The sequence below is a fragment of the Hyla sarda genome, chromosome 3 (assembly GCF_029499605.1).
Source record: "Hyla sarda isolate aHylSar1 chromosome 3, aHylSar1.hap1, whole genome shotgun sequence".
In the NCBI taxonomy this organism is placed as follows: domain Eukaryota; kingdom Metazoa; phylum Chordata; class Amphibia; order Anura; family Hylidae; genus Hyla; species Hyla sarda.
Window position 1 is genome coordinate 215,130,695 of NC_079191.1, and position 18,563 is coordinate 215,149,257.

The following is an 18,563-nucleotide window of genomic DNA, read 5'->3' on the forward strand; positions in this document are numbered from 1 at the left end:
ATGGGACAAATCTTACGATTGAATAGCAACGGTGGAACCATGTAGGATGCTGAGTTTTTAATGTTTGAACACTTTTGGATTCCAGTGAATATTTTCATAATTTTTTTCCTCCTTTTAAAATATCAATACGTTAAATGGTAAACCAATCCAGCAAAAAGTTTGCCCCTGACTTGTGATTTTTTTCCCCCACTGGTACTGGTGTAAAAATATCATGCCACTGACAACTCAAGTAAAACTTTCCCCTACAGGCAAAGTTATGACCCTAAACAGAGAGAAATCCTATTTCTCCATATTCACTGTAACACATTATTACCTATAGAAAATATTTGAAAAAAATAAAAATAATACACTTTTGTACATTTTTTTTTATTTACCAACTAAATTCCAGTACTACAAGGCAGTTAAACAATTAAAGACAGAAAAAAAAAATGCATTAAACATTTGTTAAAGACTGAGAGAATAAATAAAATCTACAAAACAAGTAATCAAATCCGGTTTACCTCCCCCACAAAAGTCCTTTAAAATGCACATGCCCTAGGTTTTATTTTTTCCAGAGTCATATCTGATAAATGTCTTTACAAAAGAAAAAGAAAAAATGTCCCATTGTTTATGCCACTGTTCAGACAGTGGACACTGTGTTTGTAGTGAACTGGTAAAAACCTCACTGAAAGAGGACTGATTTATACAACAGGTACAGGGCATGTTCCTGAACACCAGCTTGAATCCATTTTAAAACATTAACAAAAAAGCCAGATTTCAAATGGTACAGCAATGAGGCCACTGGTATATAATACAGGTAGCATAGATCCACATTCAGGTGGCACTGACATCAGGGAGCACTCGGAAACCAGTTGCTGCATAAGAGTGGTTGCCACTGACAGAAGCTTGAAATAAGCTGTGTTCACAAGGTAGGGAAATATGGCCTTGCTGCAATTTATAACCAATACGGGGAGAACAGCCAGGAAAGGAGAGGAAAGATTCATGACACGTCTGCAGGACAAAAAATAAAAATGATTTTGGTTAAAACCAATATTAAGTAGAAAAACTTAGCACATTAATAAACAATTTAGATATCCAAAGCAGCTCAAGTGTACAGACATATTACAATTAATGTGAATGGTCTTTAGACGAGTAAGTAAAACCATTGTTTCCAAAGGATCTTTGCATCTAACAGGTAATGTATACTTAAAGCGTACCCGTCAGATCAAACAAAAAACACTAATTTATCACTCATTACCTAATCCTGATCATGTACATCTAATTTTATGTGTCTAGCACCTTTATTATTTTATTACACATAATTTAGCTCACTAGTCTGAATTCCTCTCAAAGGGAGGGGGTGTGGTCTCACTGTGCAGGTCTCCGCCCCTTCCTCAGTATACTGTCTGCTTACATCTCCCCTAGCATTAGCAAAACTACAACTCCCAGCTTGTCCTCACTGACAGTAGCGGGACACAAGCTGACAGTGGGAGGATTTTTCCTCCAGTTGTGAGCCCTGCCCTCACAGCTGTCAATCGACGAAGTGTGTCCATGACATAGGTGATGATGCATGGACACAGCAGGACTAGTATGTGTCCAAGCAGGCAGGGGGGGCAGTTTGACTGGCTTTTTTAGTATGAAATACTAAAAAAAATTTCATGAAACCTATTAGTTTTGCATGCTTTACAACATATCAAAAGTCTTTGTATCTGACAGAGCCCATTTAAAGCAAACCATGATACTGGATGGCCATTAGCCATACCCTACCTTAGTAAGTCACAATGAACAAACAGATGGTAGCATTAGAAAAGTTTTTTTCTGGGACTTAGGACAGGACATCAATATCACATCAGTGGGTTTCAGTCTCCTCCTGGCACCCCAAATTACTAGGGGGGACTTCATTGATCATTCAGCATAGCGCAATACGTTATGTAGCAGCTGTGCCTGGTACTGCACCTCAGCCCCATATTTTCATATATTCACACCGGAGATCAGCAATGTGGAGACCCACTATATAGCTATTGATATAAACAGGACTGCGCTACGTGTAGTACCAGGCATAGCCATTACAAAATGTATGGAGCAGTGCCTGAAAGTAAAGGCCACAGCACTTGCCCCTTCAACCAAGTGATCTACGGGTGCTGAGAGACTGACCCTTGTGTCACTGATCTCCTCTCCTAAGGCTATACCGTTAAGATTAAATCCTGAAATAAAAAAAAACTATCTACTTTACCTCCTCATAAAGGGAATATCACATGAAACGGCAGCATTACTACTAGACTTAATTTATTTTCTTAAAATACTTACAACTAGCAGGCTGCTCCCCATATCGTCGCATAATCTGGTCATGCGTGAACTTCACAAAAGCATCATATTGTTCTAAAGGAAAAACAGAAAGTCAGTAATTCACTGATTAAAAGCCAACTTTACTACACTAGTTACTAGACTGGTCTTGTGGCTCAATGTCTTCAGCTGCATTCATATCTCGATTTTACACTACGGGTGCCGGATCCAGCTGGGTGAGGGGCAAACCGGGCTCTCCCGTACCCCAGCCAGACCAGTGCTGAACTCCATTCACTTTAATGAGCCGACCAGAGTCAAACGGTGACTCCGGTTGGCTCATTTTTGACCAGTATGCAGTTTCCTGACCGGATCTAAAACCGTAGTATACTACGGTTTTAGGTCCTGTCACAAAACTGGATACAGGTCACAAATTAGCCAACCGGAGTCACCGTTTGACTCTGGTCGGCTCATTAAAGTCGGATCCAGCACCCGTAGTGTAAAATTGAGATGTGAATGCAGTCTTAGTCCCGTGTTTCCCAAACATGAAGCCTCCAGCCCTTTTAAAAACTACAACTCCCAGCATGCCTGGATAGTTCAAGGATGTCCAGGCATGCTGGGAGCTGTAGTTTTGCCACAGCTGGAGGCTTCCTGTTTGGGAAGCACTATCCTAGTTCACTTGGACTATACGAGGAACGTCTCCTTATACAAAAATAAGCACAAGAATACTGAAAGGACTTTTCGTCAATGTTTAAAGGATTGTCTCACAGAAGGACGCTCCTAAGGAGATTAGCTGATCTCCCAACACACCAGATTTTGCCATGGGAACACAGCAGCCAGACATTTACCCTGCAGGGGAATTCAGTACTGCACTGTAGCAATATAAAATGATTTGAGTCCGCTAAAGATGTGCCATGTGTACAGAGCACCTCTCAGCAATGGCTAATAGAGAAGGGTCCTATTAGGTCAAATGGAATGGGGGTTGTTTTCATAAGGCAACCCCTTTTAGGCAGACATCTATACAAAGTAACGCTTAAAGAATTATTTAGCTTACAAACTGCTAAGGAACTCTGGGGGGGGGATCCCACATGGCTTATACAAGAATGGATCTTAACCCCTTAAGTACTAGACGTGTGTACATGTCCAGGTGGGATGCACGTTCCCACAACAGGACACGTCCATGGATCTCATTGGCATTGCCCAGTGTACCTATGATATCGCGGCAGGGTCTCTGCTGTATCACACAGCCAGGGCCCTGCCACACTCCAAAGTGACCGCGGGCTGTTAAGTGTTTTGACAGAGGGAGGGAGCTCCCTGTCCCACTGCAGCACCCCGCGACAGGATCGCAGGGTGCTCCGTGTGATCCATGCTGCGGATGCCCCGCTTGCACAATAGTGAGCTCCCTGTTGCAGTTGGGTAGCTCTGTGTCCACTCAGTGGCGAATTTCCCACCGGCAGTAACGACCAGACACATTGAGCTACCCAGCCGTGAGCTCACATACGCAGTGTGAAATATGCTGCGGATGCATCCTGTGTAACCCTACTCCCCCCCCCCCCCTCTCAAAGGTCCTATTCATACTGCATTTCTGAGTATGTTAGAGGTATCAGTCAGCATTACGTCAAAAAAGGGAAGCTGACATACTAGAGCAGCCGCATTCATTTCCGAATGAGACTGCTATAGTATACATTGGCATGCTTTTTTGACATTACTCCAATGGACACCTATACTGCAGAAATGCAGTATGAATGGGGACTATCAACCCCCCCCCCCCCCACCCGAAATAAACAAATCAGCTTGTGATTTATTTATTAATATTAACACCCAATGATTGATATTTTCGCTTTCTGCCACAATGTGACGAATAGAACCATCAGGAACTTCAACTGTGACAGACAGCTGCACATCACTGCTAGTCGACCAAGGACCAATCAGTGCAGTTGCTGGTCCAGTTAATACATATTTCTGAGACAAAAACATTGCAGTCCACATGGGGTCACTTGTAGGTGTGTGGTATTGTTCTGACAGCTCCGATCCTTTGCAAGCATGGAATAGGGTCCATAATTCATATGATGTCCTGAAAGCCAAAGGGAGCTCCTCTCCTGGGTCCTACCAGGCGGTCAGGCAATCAGATATAGCCTAAGTAGGGGTAATGCCCAGCCCGGGACGAACAGTGTGATAATATATGGGTGCATTTCCTTCATTTCAGAGGTGATGTACCAAAATTATGTCCCACAAATAAAGCATTTGTGAAAAAAAAAAAAAGCAAATTTCAATTTTTTTCCACTGACTTTAAATTAATTCCAGCCACACAATTAAGGCTCAACGTACTTACTACTGCCCTAGGTGAATACTATAGAGGGTGTAGTTTCCAAAATGGGGTCACTTCTGTATGGTTCTGGCAGGTAAAACCCTTTGCAGCCATGAAGTGCGGCCTATAATCCATTCGGCCTAAAATTATGCCCTGAAAGCCAAATGGCGCTGCTCTTCCTCTGGGTTCTGCCTTGCGGCCAAGGAACCAAATATGGCCTAAATAGGGTATTTTCAAACACGGGCCGAGCAGCTCAAAGAAAATATAGGGTGCATTTCCTCCTTTTTAGATGCAATGTACACAAAATATGTCCCACAAATGCATTTGTGGGGGGGAAAAAGCTAATTTTAATTTTTTCTACTGACTTTGTATCCATTCCAGCCACACAAAGAGGACTCAAAGTACTCACTTTTGGTCTAGATGAATACGTTCGGGGGTGTAGTTTCCAAAATGGGGTCACTTGTAGGGGTTCTGTATGGTCCTGGCAGCTAAAACCCTTTGCAGGCATGAAGTGCGGCCTATAATCCATTCAGCCTAAAATGATGCCCTGAAAGCCAAATGGCGCTGCTCTCCTTCTGGGTCCCGCCACACGGCCAAGGAACCAAATATGGCCTAAGCGGGGGTATTTCCAAACACGGAACAAGCAGCTCAATAAAATATAGGGTGCATTTCTTTCAATATCAGAATCGATGTACAAAAAAAATATATGTCCCCCCCCAAAAAAAATTATGCAAATTTCAAATTTTTAACACTGACTTCCAAAAAACTATGGTGTTAAAATACTCACTGTACCCACTAGTGAATACCTTAAAGGGGTACTCCACCCCTAGACATCTTATCCCCTAGCCAAAGGATAAAGGATGAGATGTCCGATTGCAGGGGTCTTACCGCTGGACACCCCCCCGTGATCTCTCCTGCAGCTGCACAAAGAGAGGATTGCTCCGTGGTGGATGACAGCCGCCCCCTCGTGACATCACATCCCGCCCCCTCAATCCAAATCTATAGGAGGGGGGTGTGGCGGCTGTCATACCTCTCCCATAGGCTTGTATTGAGGGGCGGAGCCATGACTTAACGATACTCTGTCCCCTGTATCGGCCGTCAGCCACAGATCGATCTTCGCAGCTGAAGAACGAATGTGGGTGCCCTGCGGCGGGACCTCCCATGATCAAACATCTTCTCCACTATGCTTTGGATAGGGGATAAGACGTCTAGGGGAAGAGTACCCCTTTAAGAAGTCTAGTTTTTAATATGGGGTCATGGGGAGGGGGGGTTCCTATGTTCTACCACTTCTAAGTTACTGCAAACCTTGCATAGCAAATATAAAATAGATGTACTTTTCAAATTTCCAAAATTTCTAGTAAAATTCTGATTCATTTAAAATGTGTGTATATATATATATATATATATATATATATATATATATATATATATATATATATATATATATATATATATATATATATATATATATGGTGTTTAAATAAAATAGACATCTGAAAGTATATGTTTCATAAAATTTGCTCAGTAAGTATAAATATATGCAACCTATTAGTGTTAATAGCAAAAAATCTATTTTATGATTTTTTTGCATTATAAAAAACAAGATACAAATTATATCGGCTTATTTTGCTAAGTATATGAAGTACAATGTGTGACCTAAAAAAAATTTAAATTATTGTGAATGGCAAAACGTTACCAGAGTTATTCTCTAATAGAGTAAGACATCCCCAACTTGAAAAAAACAGGCCTGGTCTTTAAAGGGTGAACAGGCCTAGTTGTCTTGGTCCTTAAGGGGTTCAGGTAACTCATACCTGCCAGTTTTGTGGTCAAAATTTCTTCATACTCTTCACGGACTTTATCTTCTCGTTCTTTTAAAAGACGTTCACATATCATTCCAACCTGTCTCAGAGTAAACAGTGGCTGTTCCTTCCTCAGTGGTGATGCTAAAGACGTTCCTTTATAAAAAAAAAAAAATTATGTACTGGTGTTAAGAAGCAATTCTTGTAAGTCATTTTAAAAATGACAGATACAAGCACTGGTCTTATGAGCTGTGTCTATACCACGAAGCTAGAAGCACTGATATATCCGAATTACGTGAAGTGAAGAAATGAAATAGCAGGAGGAAGGATGGATAGATGAGGCCACCATGGCCAACTTTATGGAACAAACACAGACCATGACGTATTATAGACAGACCATGACATATTACAATAGCACAAGTTGCTGTCAAAATTCTAACTCCATTTTTTGCAGATCACTGCTGTGGCATGATTTGCCAAGACAAGATCTTTTGACAGGAATGTTAAGCTAACCTAATTTAACCAGTACCCATAAAATTCTATATGTTGGCATATGGCAGCTGGCACAGAATGCCACACATCATTGTTAGTAACAATGGTATGGATGAGGAACCTGCAGCATCTACTATAGTAGTGGGCGTGATTGACATCCACATTCCTCCGCCAACAGCCAGATTAGAGAGAACGCCAGTCCTAGCTGACTAACCTCCTTTGGGCCTCTCCCAACCCTACAGACACATGAACAGGAGCTTAAACTAAACATCTTAAAGTCCCATTACTCACCAGGTAAATTTTGCCCAACAGGCAAAAAATGCTGTGGCTGGGCGTCACTGGAGCAGGGTTCTGTCTGCTGGAAGCTGCTTTCTAAATGCCTTCTCTTCTGCATGCGTTTATACTCCTGCTTTATGTTGTAAAGGATTTGTTCTGCAAAAAGAAGAAGAAACATTGAACAAGTGTTTTAAACTCTTCGGGGGAGATTTATCAAAACCTGTGTAGAGGAAGAGTGATGCAGTTGCCCCTAGCATTTAAAGAGGCCTGTGAAAAATGAAAGGAGTGATCTCATTAACTGTCAGGCAGGGTTCACACTAGGGAGCAACCGATTATAGAGGAGAAATAGCCAATAACCGATATTCCGCTATAAGTTATCGGCTATCAGCCTGAAAGGTCGCAGATTAATTGTATCGGCCCTAAAAAATTGATATTGGTCGATCACTAGTTCACCACGTTTTTGCACTACAGTTCCCGTATCAGGTTTTTGATAAAAAAAAAAAAAAAAAAAAAATGGATTCCTCAAAAGCTGACTAAACTGTATCAAAATGTGTCCAAATTTTATCTGTAAACGGTTGAAAACCATATATACGGTTTGAAAAAGTATGCATCTGTGTTTTTAAGGAGAAAAAAAACATGTTTTGAACTTTTCACTCCATTATGAAGTTTCACTTGTTTGACTGAAATTGCAAGAAAGAAAAACGCTGAAAAGTCAAAAACCGTATGGTGAAAACTGGATGGAACCCTCCACACATATGGTTCTGTACAGTTCCCATTGACTCCCATGTTTAAAATAAAAAATAACTATGCGGTTTAATATGGTTTTTAACCAGGACAAAACTGTGATAGGCAAGTTTCTGACCAGAAAAAAAAATAAAAAATTAAGTAAAAAACCGTATGGTTTGAAAAACGGAGGCAAGTCTTATACATTATGGTGCATATGGTTTTGAACGGGAAGTCTATGGGCATGGTTTTCTGTACGGTGCATAATTTATTTATTTTTAAACTGTATAGCAAAATTGTGGTGTGAACCCACACTCCATGTTCATCAGGCACCAGAGACAACTTGGCTTTTAGTCGTGGTTCTGAATAAAAATTAAACGTGTATGAATATTGCAAGAGCCATACAGAGGGAAATACTTGTGTGTTAAGGACCACAAGATTTTAGCAAGGATACCTTTATTGGTTAAACACAATATAGGACCTTTGCAAGCTATCAGAATATAAGAGACAAGAGGGAATAGGTGAGAAGTCACTGACAGTTGTCCCCTGTTCTCTCAGATATAGGTCTGTTTCCGGCCTACTGCAGCACCTTCCGGACCCAGATATGGGACTGTATGTGTATCCACTGAATTGTCTGATAAGATTTAGAAACCTTCCAAACAAATGAAGGCACGTGGTAAGTGTTCACAGGCTGTACCAGTCGTTATGTGGACAGAGCCTTTTATCGTGACAACAAGCACCGACTTCTCACACTGAGCAGGACGTTACTAAAGAAAGTATTGTGCAAGGATCCTATTCTTGACAGATGTGTTACTAAACACAACTTGTGACTAATCCCCTGCTCTAAAGGAAGTTCTCCAAAACACAGCAGCACCCTACACCTGAGTGACATGCGTGTGCACCTTAGGTTACTCCCCCTATAAAACCTCCCCCTGACTAATGTCATACACGCCAATGCAGCCCGGTACAAGCTGCGTCGTGCTCTGGCATCCATATCAGATGTTTTTCAATATTTATAACCATTTATACCAGTGTTTCCCAACCAGCGTGCCTCCAGCTGTGGCAACACTACAACTCCGAGCATGCCCGGACAGCCTTCGCTGTCCGGGCATGCTGGGAGTTGTAGTTTTGCCACAGCACGAGGCACACTGGTTGGGAAACCCTGTTCTAAACCATAGCAAAACATTAAAGGGGGTACTCCGCCCCTAGACATCTTATCCCCTATCCGAAGCATAGGGGATAAGATGTCAGATCACCGTGGTCCCGCTGCTGGGGAGCCCCGGGATCCCCACTGCGGCACCACACTATCATTACAGCACAGAGCGAGTTTGGTCTGCACGTAATGACGGGCAATACAGGGGACGGAGCATCGTTAAGTCACGGCTGCGCCCCTCGTGATGTCACAGCCCGCCCCCGTCAATACAAGTCTATGGGAAGGGGGCGTGGTGGTCGTCACGCCCCCTGCCATAGACTCCTTAAGGGGACAGGCCGTGATGTCACGAGGGGCGGAGCCATGACGTCACGCTGCTCCGTCCCCTGTATCGCCCGTCATTACACACAGAGCGAACTCTCTTTGTGCAGTAATGATAGCGGGGTGCTGCAGCGGGGATCCCGGGGCTTCCCAGCAGCGGGACCGCGGCGATCTGACATCTTATCCCCTATCCTTTGGAAAGGGGATAAGACGTCTAGGGGTGGAGTACCCCTTTAAGGGATATCTGCAGTAAAACAAACTACAGGATATGGGATAAGTGTCTGATCACAGTGGGTCCAAACGCTGGGACCTCCTGCATGGGGCCCTGGCTCTACCACGGCTCTCACGTGCAGGAGGCGTGCCGGCCGCAGCATGATGCCACAGCCAACATGCCTCCTCCATGTAGTTCTACGAGAGAGGCGGGGATGCAGCGTTCATCCATCCCCCACCTCTCCCATAGAGCTGTAAAGCTGTCCTTTAAAGCTGTACACACCGGGTTCCACTGGGCCACCAACTTAAAAATATAAAATAGCAGTATTCACAAGACAACCCCTTTATGTATCACCTAGACCTAAACATCTAAATGTTCCCCTAGCCATACTACACAAAAAAAAAAAAAAAAAAAAAAAAAAAATTAAAATGTGCAGATTTATCAATCTCAGACAAAAATATATTCATGCCCCCTGAGGAAGCTCTTTAACAAAACGGCATTGGGGTGACTGGTACTCCTTGGGTGTGAGTGTTTGCAACTTTTGCCATGTTTTGAGTCAGTTTGGTAGTCATCTTTATGTTTTTTGGACATTTGCACTTTTCATGCCTTGCTGTATTATGTCAAAACTAAATATAAAATAAGATCTATTTTTTGTTAGACCTTTTAGCAGCTATTCCCCAGATTATGCACTGGTTGAACACCAATTTCATTTCTGGTGCACTATTGGCCCTTTTTTTGGAGTTACGAAAAGGTGTTAGAATGTCCTTAGCAGCCAATCACAGCTTAGTTTCAATATTATTAAGTTATAATAAAACCTGTGACAGTTTATGTCTCAGACACTTAATTCTGAGCCATTGTTAGGATTCTCAGTACAAATCTATGGGGAGGGGGGTAAGTTACCCTTCATTTTAAAGCTCTCCGCCTGCACTATAACTCAGTATATCGGGTTTAGTGCAGGGGGGGGGGGTTCAGCTGGCAGATTCTCTTTAACCTCTTAAGGACCATACGTCCAATGGCCCTTAACCGGGTATGACACGGGCTCCCGACTCAAGCCTGTGTCATACCGGCTGGCCCCCAGTTGATTCCTGCAGCTGGGGGCCGGCGTTAATAGCAGACATGCAGCGATTGCCGCGGCCGGCTATTAACCCTTTAGCTCGCCACTGTCAAAGTTGACAGCAGCGTCTAAAGGTGCCTGTATTCAGTCCCTGGTGGTCCAGCTGGGTGGATTGCGCCCCCCCCCCCCGCAGTGCGATCGTGTGGGGGGGGGCGATCCACTGCTGAGGTAGCCTGAGGGCTTACCTCTCCTCCAGTGCTGGCTCCGGCTCTCTGAATGATACAGGCTGGCAGGACCAGGCTTTATCATTCGAGCGCAGAGCATACAGATCACTATGGTTCTATACAACCATAGTGATCTGTATGAGGAATCTAACGATTCCTCCTAAAAGTCCCCTAAGGGGACAAAGTGTAAAAAAAATAAAAAAAAATAAATAAAGTTTAAAAAAAGTTGAACAATCAAACCTATATAAGTAGGGTATCATTTTAATCATATGGACCTAATGAATGAAGATTAGGTGTCATTTTTACCGAAAAATTTACTGTGTAGAAACAGAAGCCCCCCAAAATTTACAAAATGGTGTTTGTTCTTCAATTTTGTTTTACAATGATTTTTTTTCCGTTTTGCCGTAGATTTTTGGGTAAAATGACTGATGTCATTACAAAGTAGAACTGGTGGCGCAAAAGATAAGCCATCATGGATTTTTAGATGCAAAATTGAAAGGGTTATGATTTTCAAAAGGTAAGGAAGAAAAAACGAAAGTGCAAAAACAGAAAACCGCTTGGTCCTTAAGGGGTTAATAAATGATACCCCAGGAGGTAAGCACCAGTAGCATGTTTTTAGGGTAGGGTCACACGTAACAGATCCACAGCGTATTTTAAAGGAGTTCTATAATGCACCTTTTTTTTTTTTTAAGACCATAACGTTCCTCTCTGCTTTACCTTTATTCGAGGTCTTCCTTTCTGAAATTGGTTCAGCCGTTCCTCTGCCACATCGCCGCAAATTTCCCGCACTTCCGGGTTATGGAGCCCTGGAGGATGACGTAAAAATAGTCATCCCCCAAGCTCCCTTGCTTCTGTTTCCTGTCCCACCGTGCCTACCTTCTTATCCCGCCTCCCCTACCCAAGTCTCTCCCCTCCCCATTCATTTCAATAAACACACCCCTCACTGCAGCCCATGCCACTAAAGCCGCCCCTAAATTCCTTTGTGACTCTCCCTGTTAGTTACGGCAACGTAACTAATGGGGAGATGATTGGCTAATATTAACACATCATGAGATCAGTGCGCAGGCGCGGACAGACGCGGTTGATAGGCTGGGGGCATACAGAGGAGTTTGCACAGCCCAGCAAATCGGGGCTGTGCAAACGAAGATCATATGAATATGCAAAGTGTGGGAGTGACCCACAGGAGGCTGGGGCGGCCGGCAAACAGCAGGGAGGATCTTAGAAATGGTGACGTTTCGTTACCAAGATGGCCGCAGCAGAGCAAATGCAGGGGGTACGAAATTCATCAAGGAGAATCAGTGGCTGAACTTCCGATTTCGGAGAAGTCTGGTATTACTGCAGATATCGTAATGGAGGTAAATGACAAACTTATGTAACTTCAGCAGAGGTTTATCATGGTCTAAAAAGATTTTGGAGTACTCCTTTAAGGCTGCCTATCCGCCGATGATGACCCCTAAGTGTGCCTCCTGCTGTGCCTGCTTGTAGCACAGGACACACTGGACCTTCCGCATGTGCGCTTGGTAACTTGCAGGTCCTGTGCATAGTGGTGGAATGAGGCTACAAGCAGGCATAGCAGGAGGCACACTAAAGAGTAGGGATGTAAGAAAAAAAAAAAATCGATTCTCGCGATAATCGCGATTTTTCATTTGCCGATACAGAATCGATTCAAAATATTTTTGAATCGATTCTTTTAGGGATGTGGAATTTTTATCTGCGGACGCCTGGAACAGCATGTCATGTCCCGGGCATCAGGAGATAAAAGTTCCACATTGGTGGAGCCGGGCAGGCCGGATCTGACACGGCTATGGAGCGGGCTCCGACTCGTGCCCACTCCGTACTATGCGACCCCCGGCTTATTTCAGTAGCCGGGGGCCGCCGCTAATAGCCAGCATGCGGCAATCGCCGCGGCTGGCTATTAAAGGAGTATCCGGTGCGCACTTCTCATTTTATCCTATCCAGGCTGCAAAATAAAACGCACTTTATCTTACCTGCCAACGAGCCCCCGGAGCTCCGGTACAGGTGTTCGGTCCCCGGGCTGTATTCTTCTTACTTCCTGTTAGTCCGGCACGTCACATGGAGCTTCAGCCTATCACTGGCCGCAGCGATGTCCCGCCTCCGCTGGTGATAGGCTGAAGCTCCATGTGACGTGCCGGACTAACAGGAAGTAAGAAGAATACAGCCCGGGGACCGAACACCTGTACCGGAGCTCCGGGGGCTCGTTGGCAGGTAAGATAAAGTGCGTTTTATTTTATTTTGCAGCCCGGACGGGATAACATGAGAAAAGTGAGCACCGGAGTACTAGATCGCCTCTGTCAAAGCTGACAGCGGCGTCTATTGGGATCTGTGAATGCTCCCAGGTGGGCGATGTATCGGGATATATCGCGATGTATCGTCACCTAGACGGTATCGCGATATATCGGGATATATCGAATCGCCACACTGGTATCGCGATTCGAATCGAATCGCCAAATTCTTGGCGATTCACACCCCTACTAAAGAGTCATCATTGGTGGATCTGATGCCTAAAATACACTGCAGATCAGTTACGTGTGACCCTACCCTTCAACACTGTGAATTCTAGACTTGCCGGTGATTGCGAGACAAACTCTGTCTGGTTTTGCCCATAACAGCCAATCACAGTTCAGCTTTCATTTTACCAGAGCTTGTTAAGCTATGAAAGCTGAGCTGCGATTGCTTGTCACGGGTTAATGCCGAGTTTTTGCATCAGACTGATAAATCTGGGCCATTGCTTATAGTGCTCTGTACTACAGATGAATAACATTATGCATGTAAACAGTTTCACCCTGTATGCGTCAAGTGCAGTCATAAAATGCCAACAAGGTCATTGTGTTACCAACACAAAAAGAGAAAACCAAACACTGAACCATTGTAGCATGTACCATACACGTGATAACAGAGTAAACGCTTCTGTAAAGCTGAGAATTGAGTTGTCGAGTCATTGAAGCATGTAAGGGGGAACAGCCCAATATGACAATCCAGATCCTGCATTCTCCTAACATTGATTCTTGTGTAACGCAGATCTCTATGTCAGCGTTTACTAGACAGGCCATGAACACTGGTTAATACGGCTCCTCCTAGCATAGAGATCCATATGTAATAGTCATCTATAGGAGACACATAGTACCTTCATCTGACATCACAAGCCACAGAGTAGGGATCGACCGATTATCGGTTTGACCGAAATTATCGGCCGATATTCACGATTTTTGATGTTATCGATATCGGCAATTACCTGGCCGATAATCTGATAATGTCCCGCACCGCTCCCCCACCACACCGCCCCCATTGCCTCCCCTATCCCCCATTTTATAATTACCTGTTCCCGGGGTCTTGGGCCCATGCTACTTCTGGCTCCTGCTGAGTCCTGCGTTACGCTGTGCGCTGCGCATCAACGTCCTCAACGTGACGTCACTGTCAGTGCACACAATGACAGCTGTGGACGGGAGCCAGAAGTAGCACGGACCCCGGGAACAGGTAATTATAATACCAGGGATAGGGGAGGCAATGGGGCAGCGGCGGCGTGCAGTGCAGGGGCAGCAGCTGTGAGGACCCCCGGACAGGCAGGGGGAGAGAAGCGGGCGGCGGCAGTAGTGGTCTCTGATTCAGCCAAAGCCGCTACAGTTCATTGATTTAAAGCGCCCGCTTTAAATCAATGATCTGCAGCGGCTTCTTCGGGGCCGGGGGGGGGGGGAAGGAGAAATAGCCGATAACTTATACAGGAATATCGGTATAAGTTATCGGCCTGAAAGGCCACAGATTATTGGTATCGGCCCTAAAAAAACGATCCCTACCACAGACCAAATTATACTACATAGAGCAGTGGTCTTCAACCTGCGGACCTCCAGATGTTGCAAAACTACAATTCCAAACATGCCCGGACAGCCGTTGGCTGTCCAGGCATGCTGGGAGTTGTTTTGCAACATCTGGAAGTCCGCAGGTTGAAGACCACTGACAGAGTAATTCACAATACGGCTGGGCTCATACAGATACATTTGTGTGTCCATATCACAAGTCATGGCCTGACCAGAAGTCTGATGAATGACAGCTGTCAGTCCAGATCATCAGACCTGCAGTCGGGCCAGGTCTTTTGGCTGCAACATGGACTAAAAGCAGCATTTGTTGTACACCAATGTGAACCTAGCCTTATTGGCAATTCCTATATAAATAACACAATACTGTGCGTGCAGACACGTCACGTTCTACTCACAAAACATTTCTCTTGTAGGTTCAGTGAAAATGCTGGGGAAAACTGGGCTATATCGTGAAGAGATATCATATGCCACGATAGCCCACATTGGCACATTTTATTGTGAATGTATGGATTTGTGCAACTGGAGAATTGTTGCCACCCTGTAGGTTAAAAAACATCATGAGCATAACATTTCCCTACAGTACATCCCCCCAATATTTAGGGCACTCTCGAAGTATGGGCTCAAGTGTCAAAGTGTTAATCAGGTCGTTCTGTGGTAGGTTAATTTTTTTGTGGTAGGTTCGCCAAGTTTTTGCAATACAGTTCCTGTATCAGGTTTTTAACAGATTCCTTAAAACTGGGCTAAGCTGTATCAAAACGTGTGTACAAATTTCAACCCATATACAGTTTGAAAAATTATGTCCGATTGCATCCGTTTAAGAAAAAAGTGTGTACGTTTTTAACTTTTCACTCCATTTTGAATAAAATGTCACTTGTTTGATTGAAATTCCATGAAAAAAACCTGCAAAGTCAAAAAAGTATACAGTTTTTCACCCGGACCAAAAAACGTGGTAGACTACAGATTGGGTACAAGTAAAATAAATAAAAAACATATAAGTAGTAAATCTGACTAAACCGGATGATGCGTTTGACATACGGTTTTCTATACGGTTCCGTACGGTTTTTAACTTGAAACCGTATATGGGAACAGTATAGGAGAAGCGTGGTGTGCCTGCACCCTTATAGAAGTCAATGAGATCCCTCAGGATGTGTTTGTTTTCTGGCACTAAACAGACCTCCAACACAAGTGTAAACCTAGCCTAATGCTGTGACTCCAAGCGGCACTTCACTAACACAAGACCATTCATGCTGTGAAGCCTCTAAACTTAAGCTGCAGTCACACTTCCTTTTTACATTACGGGTGGCGGCTGGGGGAGGGGCAAACCAGGCTCTCCCGTACCCCAGCCAGACCAATGCTGAACTCCATTTACTTTATGAGCTGACTCCGGCCGGCTCATTTTTTGACCCATATGCGGTTTCATGACTGGACCTAAAACCGTAGTATACTATGATTTTAGGTCCGGTCAAAAACGGATACGGGTCAAAAATGAGCCGGTCGGGTCATTAAAATAAATGGAGTTCAGCGATGGTCCGGCTGGGGTACGGGAGAGCCTGGTTTGCCCCTCCCCCAGCTGGTTCCGGCACCCGTAATGTAAAAACAAAGTGTGAATGCAGCCTTACACAAAGCCCCCCACCGACTTTGGCCAGAAAACAAAGTGTCTTCAGGACAGTTGTCGCTCTCCCCCCCTCCCTCCAAATACACAGCTAGAGGGAACTGGGATGTGTGAAGGTAGCACCCTGTCAAAGCAAGTGTCACAGAAAAGACATTTGGTGGACTCCTTCACAAATGCTGGCAGATCCTAGATGGTTTCAGGAGGAACTTTAATGTTTATTTATTCCTTTAAATGGGCACTGACAGATACAAAACTTTTAATATGTTGTAAAGCATGTGTAACCAAAAGGTTTTGCAGTTGCTTTCATTAGAACATTTTCAGTATTTCATACAGAAAAAGCCATTCAAACAACTGCCCCCCCTGCCTGCTTGGACCCATACTAGTCCTGCTGTGTCCATGCATCATCACCTATGTCATGGACACACTTCCTTGATTGACAGCTGGCAGCGCAGGGCTCACAGCTGGAGGAAAAATCCTCCCACTGTCAGCTTGTGTCCCGCTACTGTCAGTGAGGACAAGCTGGGAGTTGTAGTTTGCTAATACTAGGGTAGATGTGAGCAGACAGTATACTGAGGGAGGGGGCGGAGACCTGCACAGTGAGGCCACGCCCCTTCCCTTTGAGAGGAATTCAGACTAGTGAGCTAAATTAAAAGGGTAAAAAAAAAAAAAAAAAGTACTAGACACAAAAATTAGATGTACATGGTCAGGATCAGGTACCGAGTGATATATATATATATATATATAAAAAAAGTTTTTTTTGTTGGATCTGACGGGTACGCTTTAAGGAATTGCAGGAATTCCCAATCCTCCTTTACAGATGGCCTACAACATGGCGCTGTAATACAGGCTTTGGCATGGAGAAATGCCACTTTATGCCAAAACCTTCTCCAGACGGGTACCACCGGATTATATACAAATAAATAACCAAATTACCAATAGAGTTTCCTTCTCAGTCACCAGACAAGCCCCTTTGGTCTGTACAGTGCCCATGGAGATGGCAGAGCTTTTCAGTAGGACCACAACCTGCTGGTTTACATTAGCTAAGGCATAGGTATCCTTGGCACTGCAGAGGTTTGGACTACATCTCCCATGATGCTTTGGCTGTAAGAGCATCATGGGAGATGTAGTCCAAAATATCAGGAGTGCCGAAAGGTCGCCTATGCCTGCATTAGGGTATATCAGTGTTTCCCAACTAGGGTGCCTCCAGCTGTGGCCAAACTACAACTCCCAGCATGCCCAGACAGCCTTTGGCTGTCCGGGCATGCTGGGAGTTGTAGTTTGGCCACAGCTGGAGGCACCCTAGTTGGGAAACACTGGGGTATGTTAGATGTCTGTATAAAGAGGTACCCCATCTGCTTAATGTTAGGAGACATGCCTCCAGAGGACTAACCCTTTAAACCAGCGTGCCTACAGATGTTGCAAAACTACAACTCCCAGCATGCCCTGGAGATCTGGGCATGCTGGGAGTTGTGCTTTGGCAACAGCTGAAGGCACACTGGGGAAACAGTGGCCTTGTCCAAACAAAAGGTGGGCAAGAAGGGACCCCAGACAGTGGAAGGGAATTGATGTGGGAAAATACAGGCTTAGACATGCTGAGAGTTGTAGTCCTGCCTAATATAGAGGGCCACGGATTGGAGAAGTCCTATCTAGGTAGGTCATTGTAGGGGACAGGAATAGAGGGCAAGTGTCTATGTGGACTCATCAGAGGGGACTAGACGAGTCCCCACCCCAGTATGCCCACCCTGCCACCTGTGCCATCATCTGTAATGAGTGGGGAACAAAAGCCATGCCCACCAATGGCTGGCAGCGGCCCCCTCACCTCCACCCGCAGAGATGAGCTGTAGGGCAGGGCACCACCCCTCCTCCCCCATGCCACCAGGGATCCGATTGTTACCCCCCATCCCCCCCCAGAGCCGGGCCCTACCTGCGGTCAGCCGGGAGGACACCTCCCCGAAGGGTGACGGTTCCATGCGGAGGTATTTCTGTGGGGAGGGACCTGAGGGGGACAGGGGGGCGCATCTCCTTCTCTTCGGGGAGGCCGCCGGGCTCAGAAGCGGGTCAAAGTCGATAGTCCTTTTAAGGGTGGCTCCACAGGCCATGGCGGACTCTAGGGGCCGGACAAGGCGGCTTCACACTGGGCTCCCCGGCCTCTCCTCAGCCGCCCGTCCTTCGGCCTTCAGTTTCCGCGGGGTGTCCCGGAGGGGTATCGTCTCGTCCCGGAGCTGTAGGATGCTGGGCCGAGGAGGATGGCGAAGGATGGGGTGCCGCTCACAAAATGACGCCGTGCGTTACCAGGCTCGG

General features: G+C 45.1%; 1 protein-coding gene across 1 annotated transcript; it reads right to left on the bottom strand.

The window, feature by feature from the left end:
• Nucleotides 1-374: 374 nt before the first annotated feature.
• On the bottom strand, nucleotides 375-18,361 carry AKIRIN2 (akirin 2). Its single transcript, XM_056566081.1, has 5 exons — nucleotides 18,187-18,361; nucleotides 7,150-7,290; nucleotides 6,379-6,522; nucleotides 2,287-2,358; nucleotides 375-990 (listed from the first exon to the last, which is right to left on the bottom strand). Exons 1-5 carry the CDS (start codon nucleotides 18,359-18,361, stop codon nucleotides 980-982), a joined length of 543 nt encoding a protein of 180 aa, XP_056422056.1. The 3' UTR covers nucleotides 375-979.
• Nucleotides 18,362-18,563: the final 202 nt, after the last annotated feature.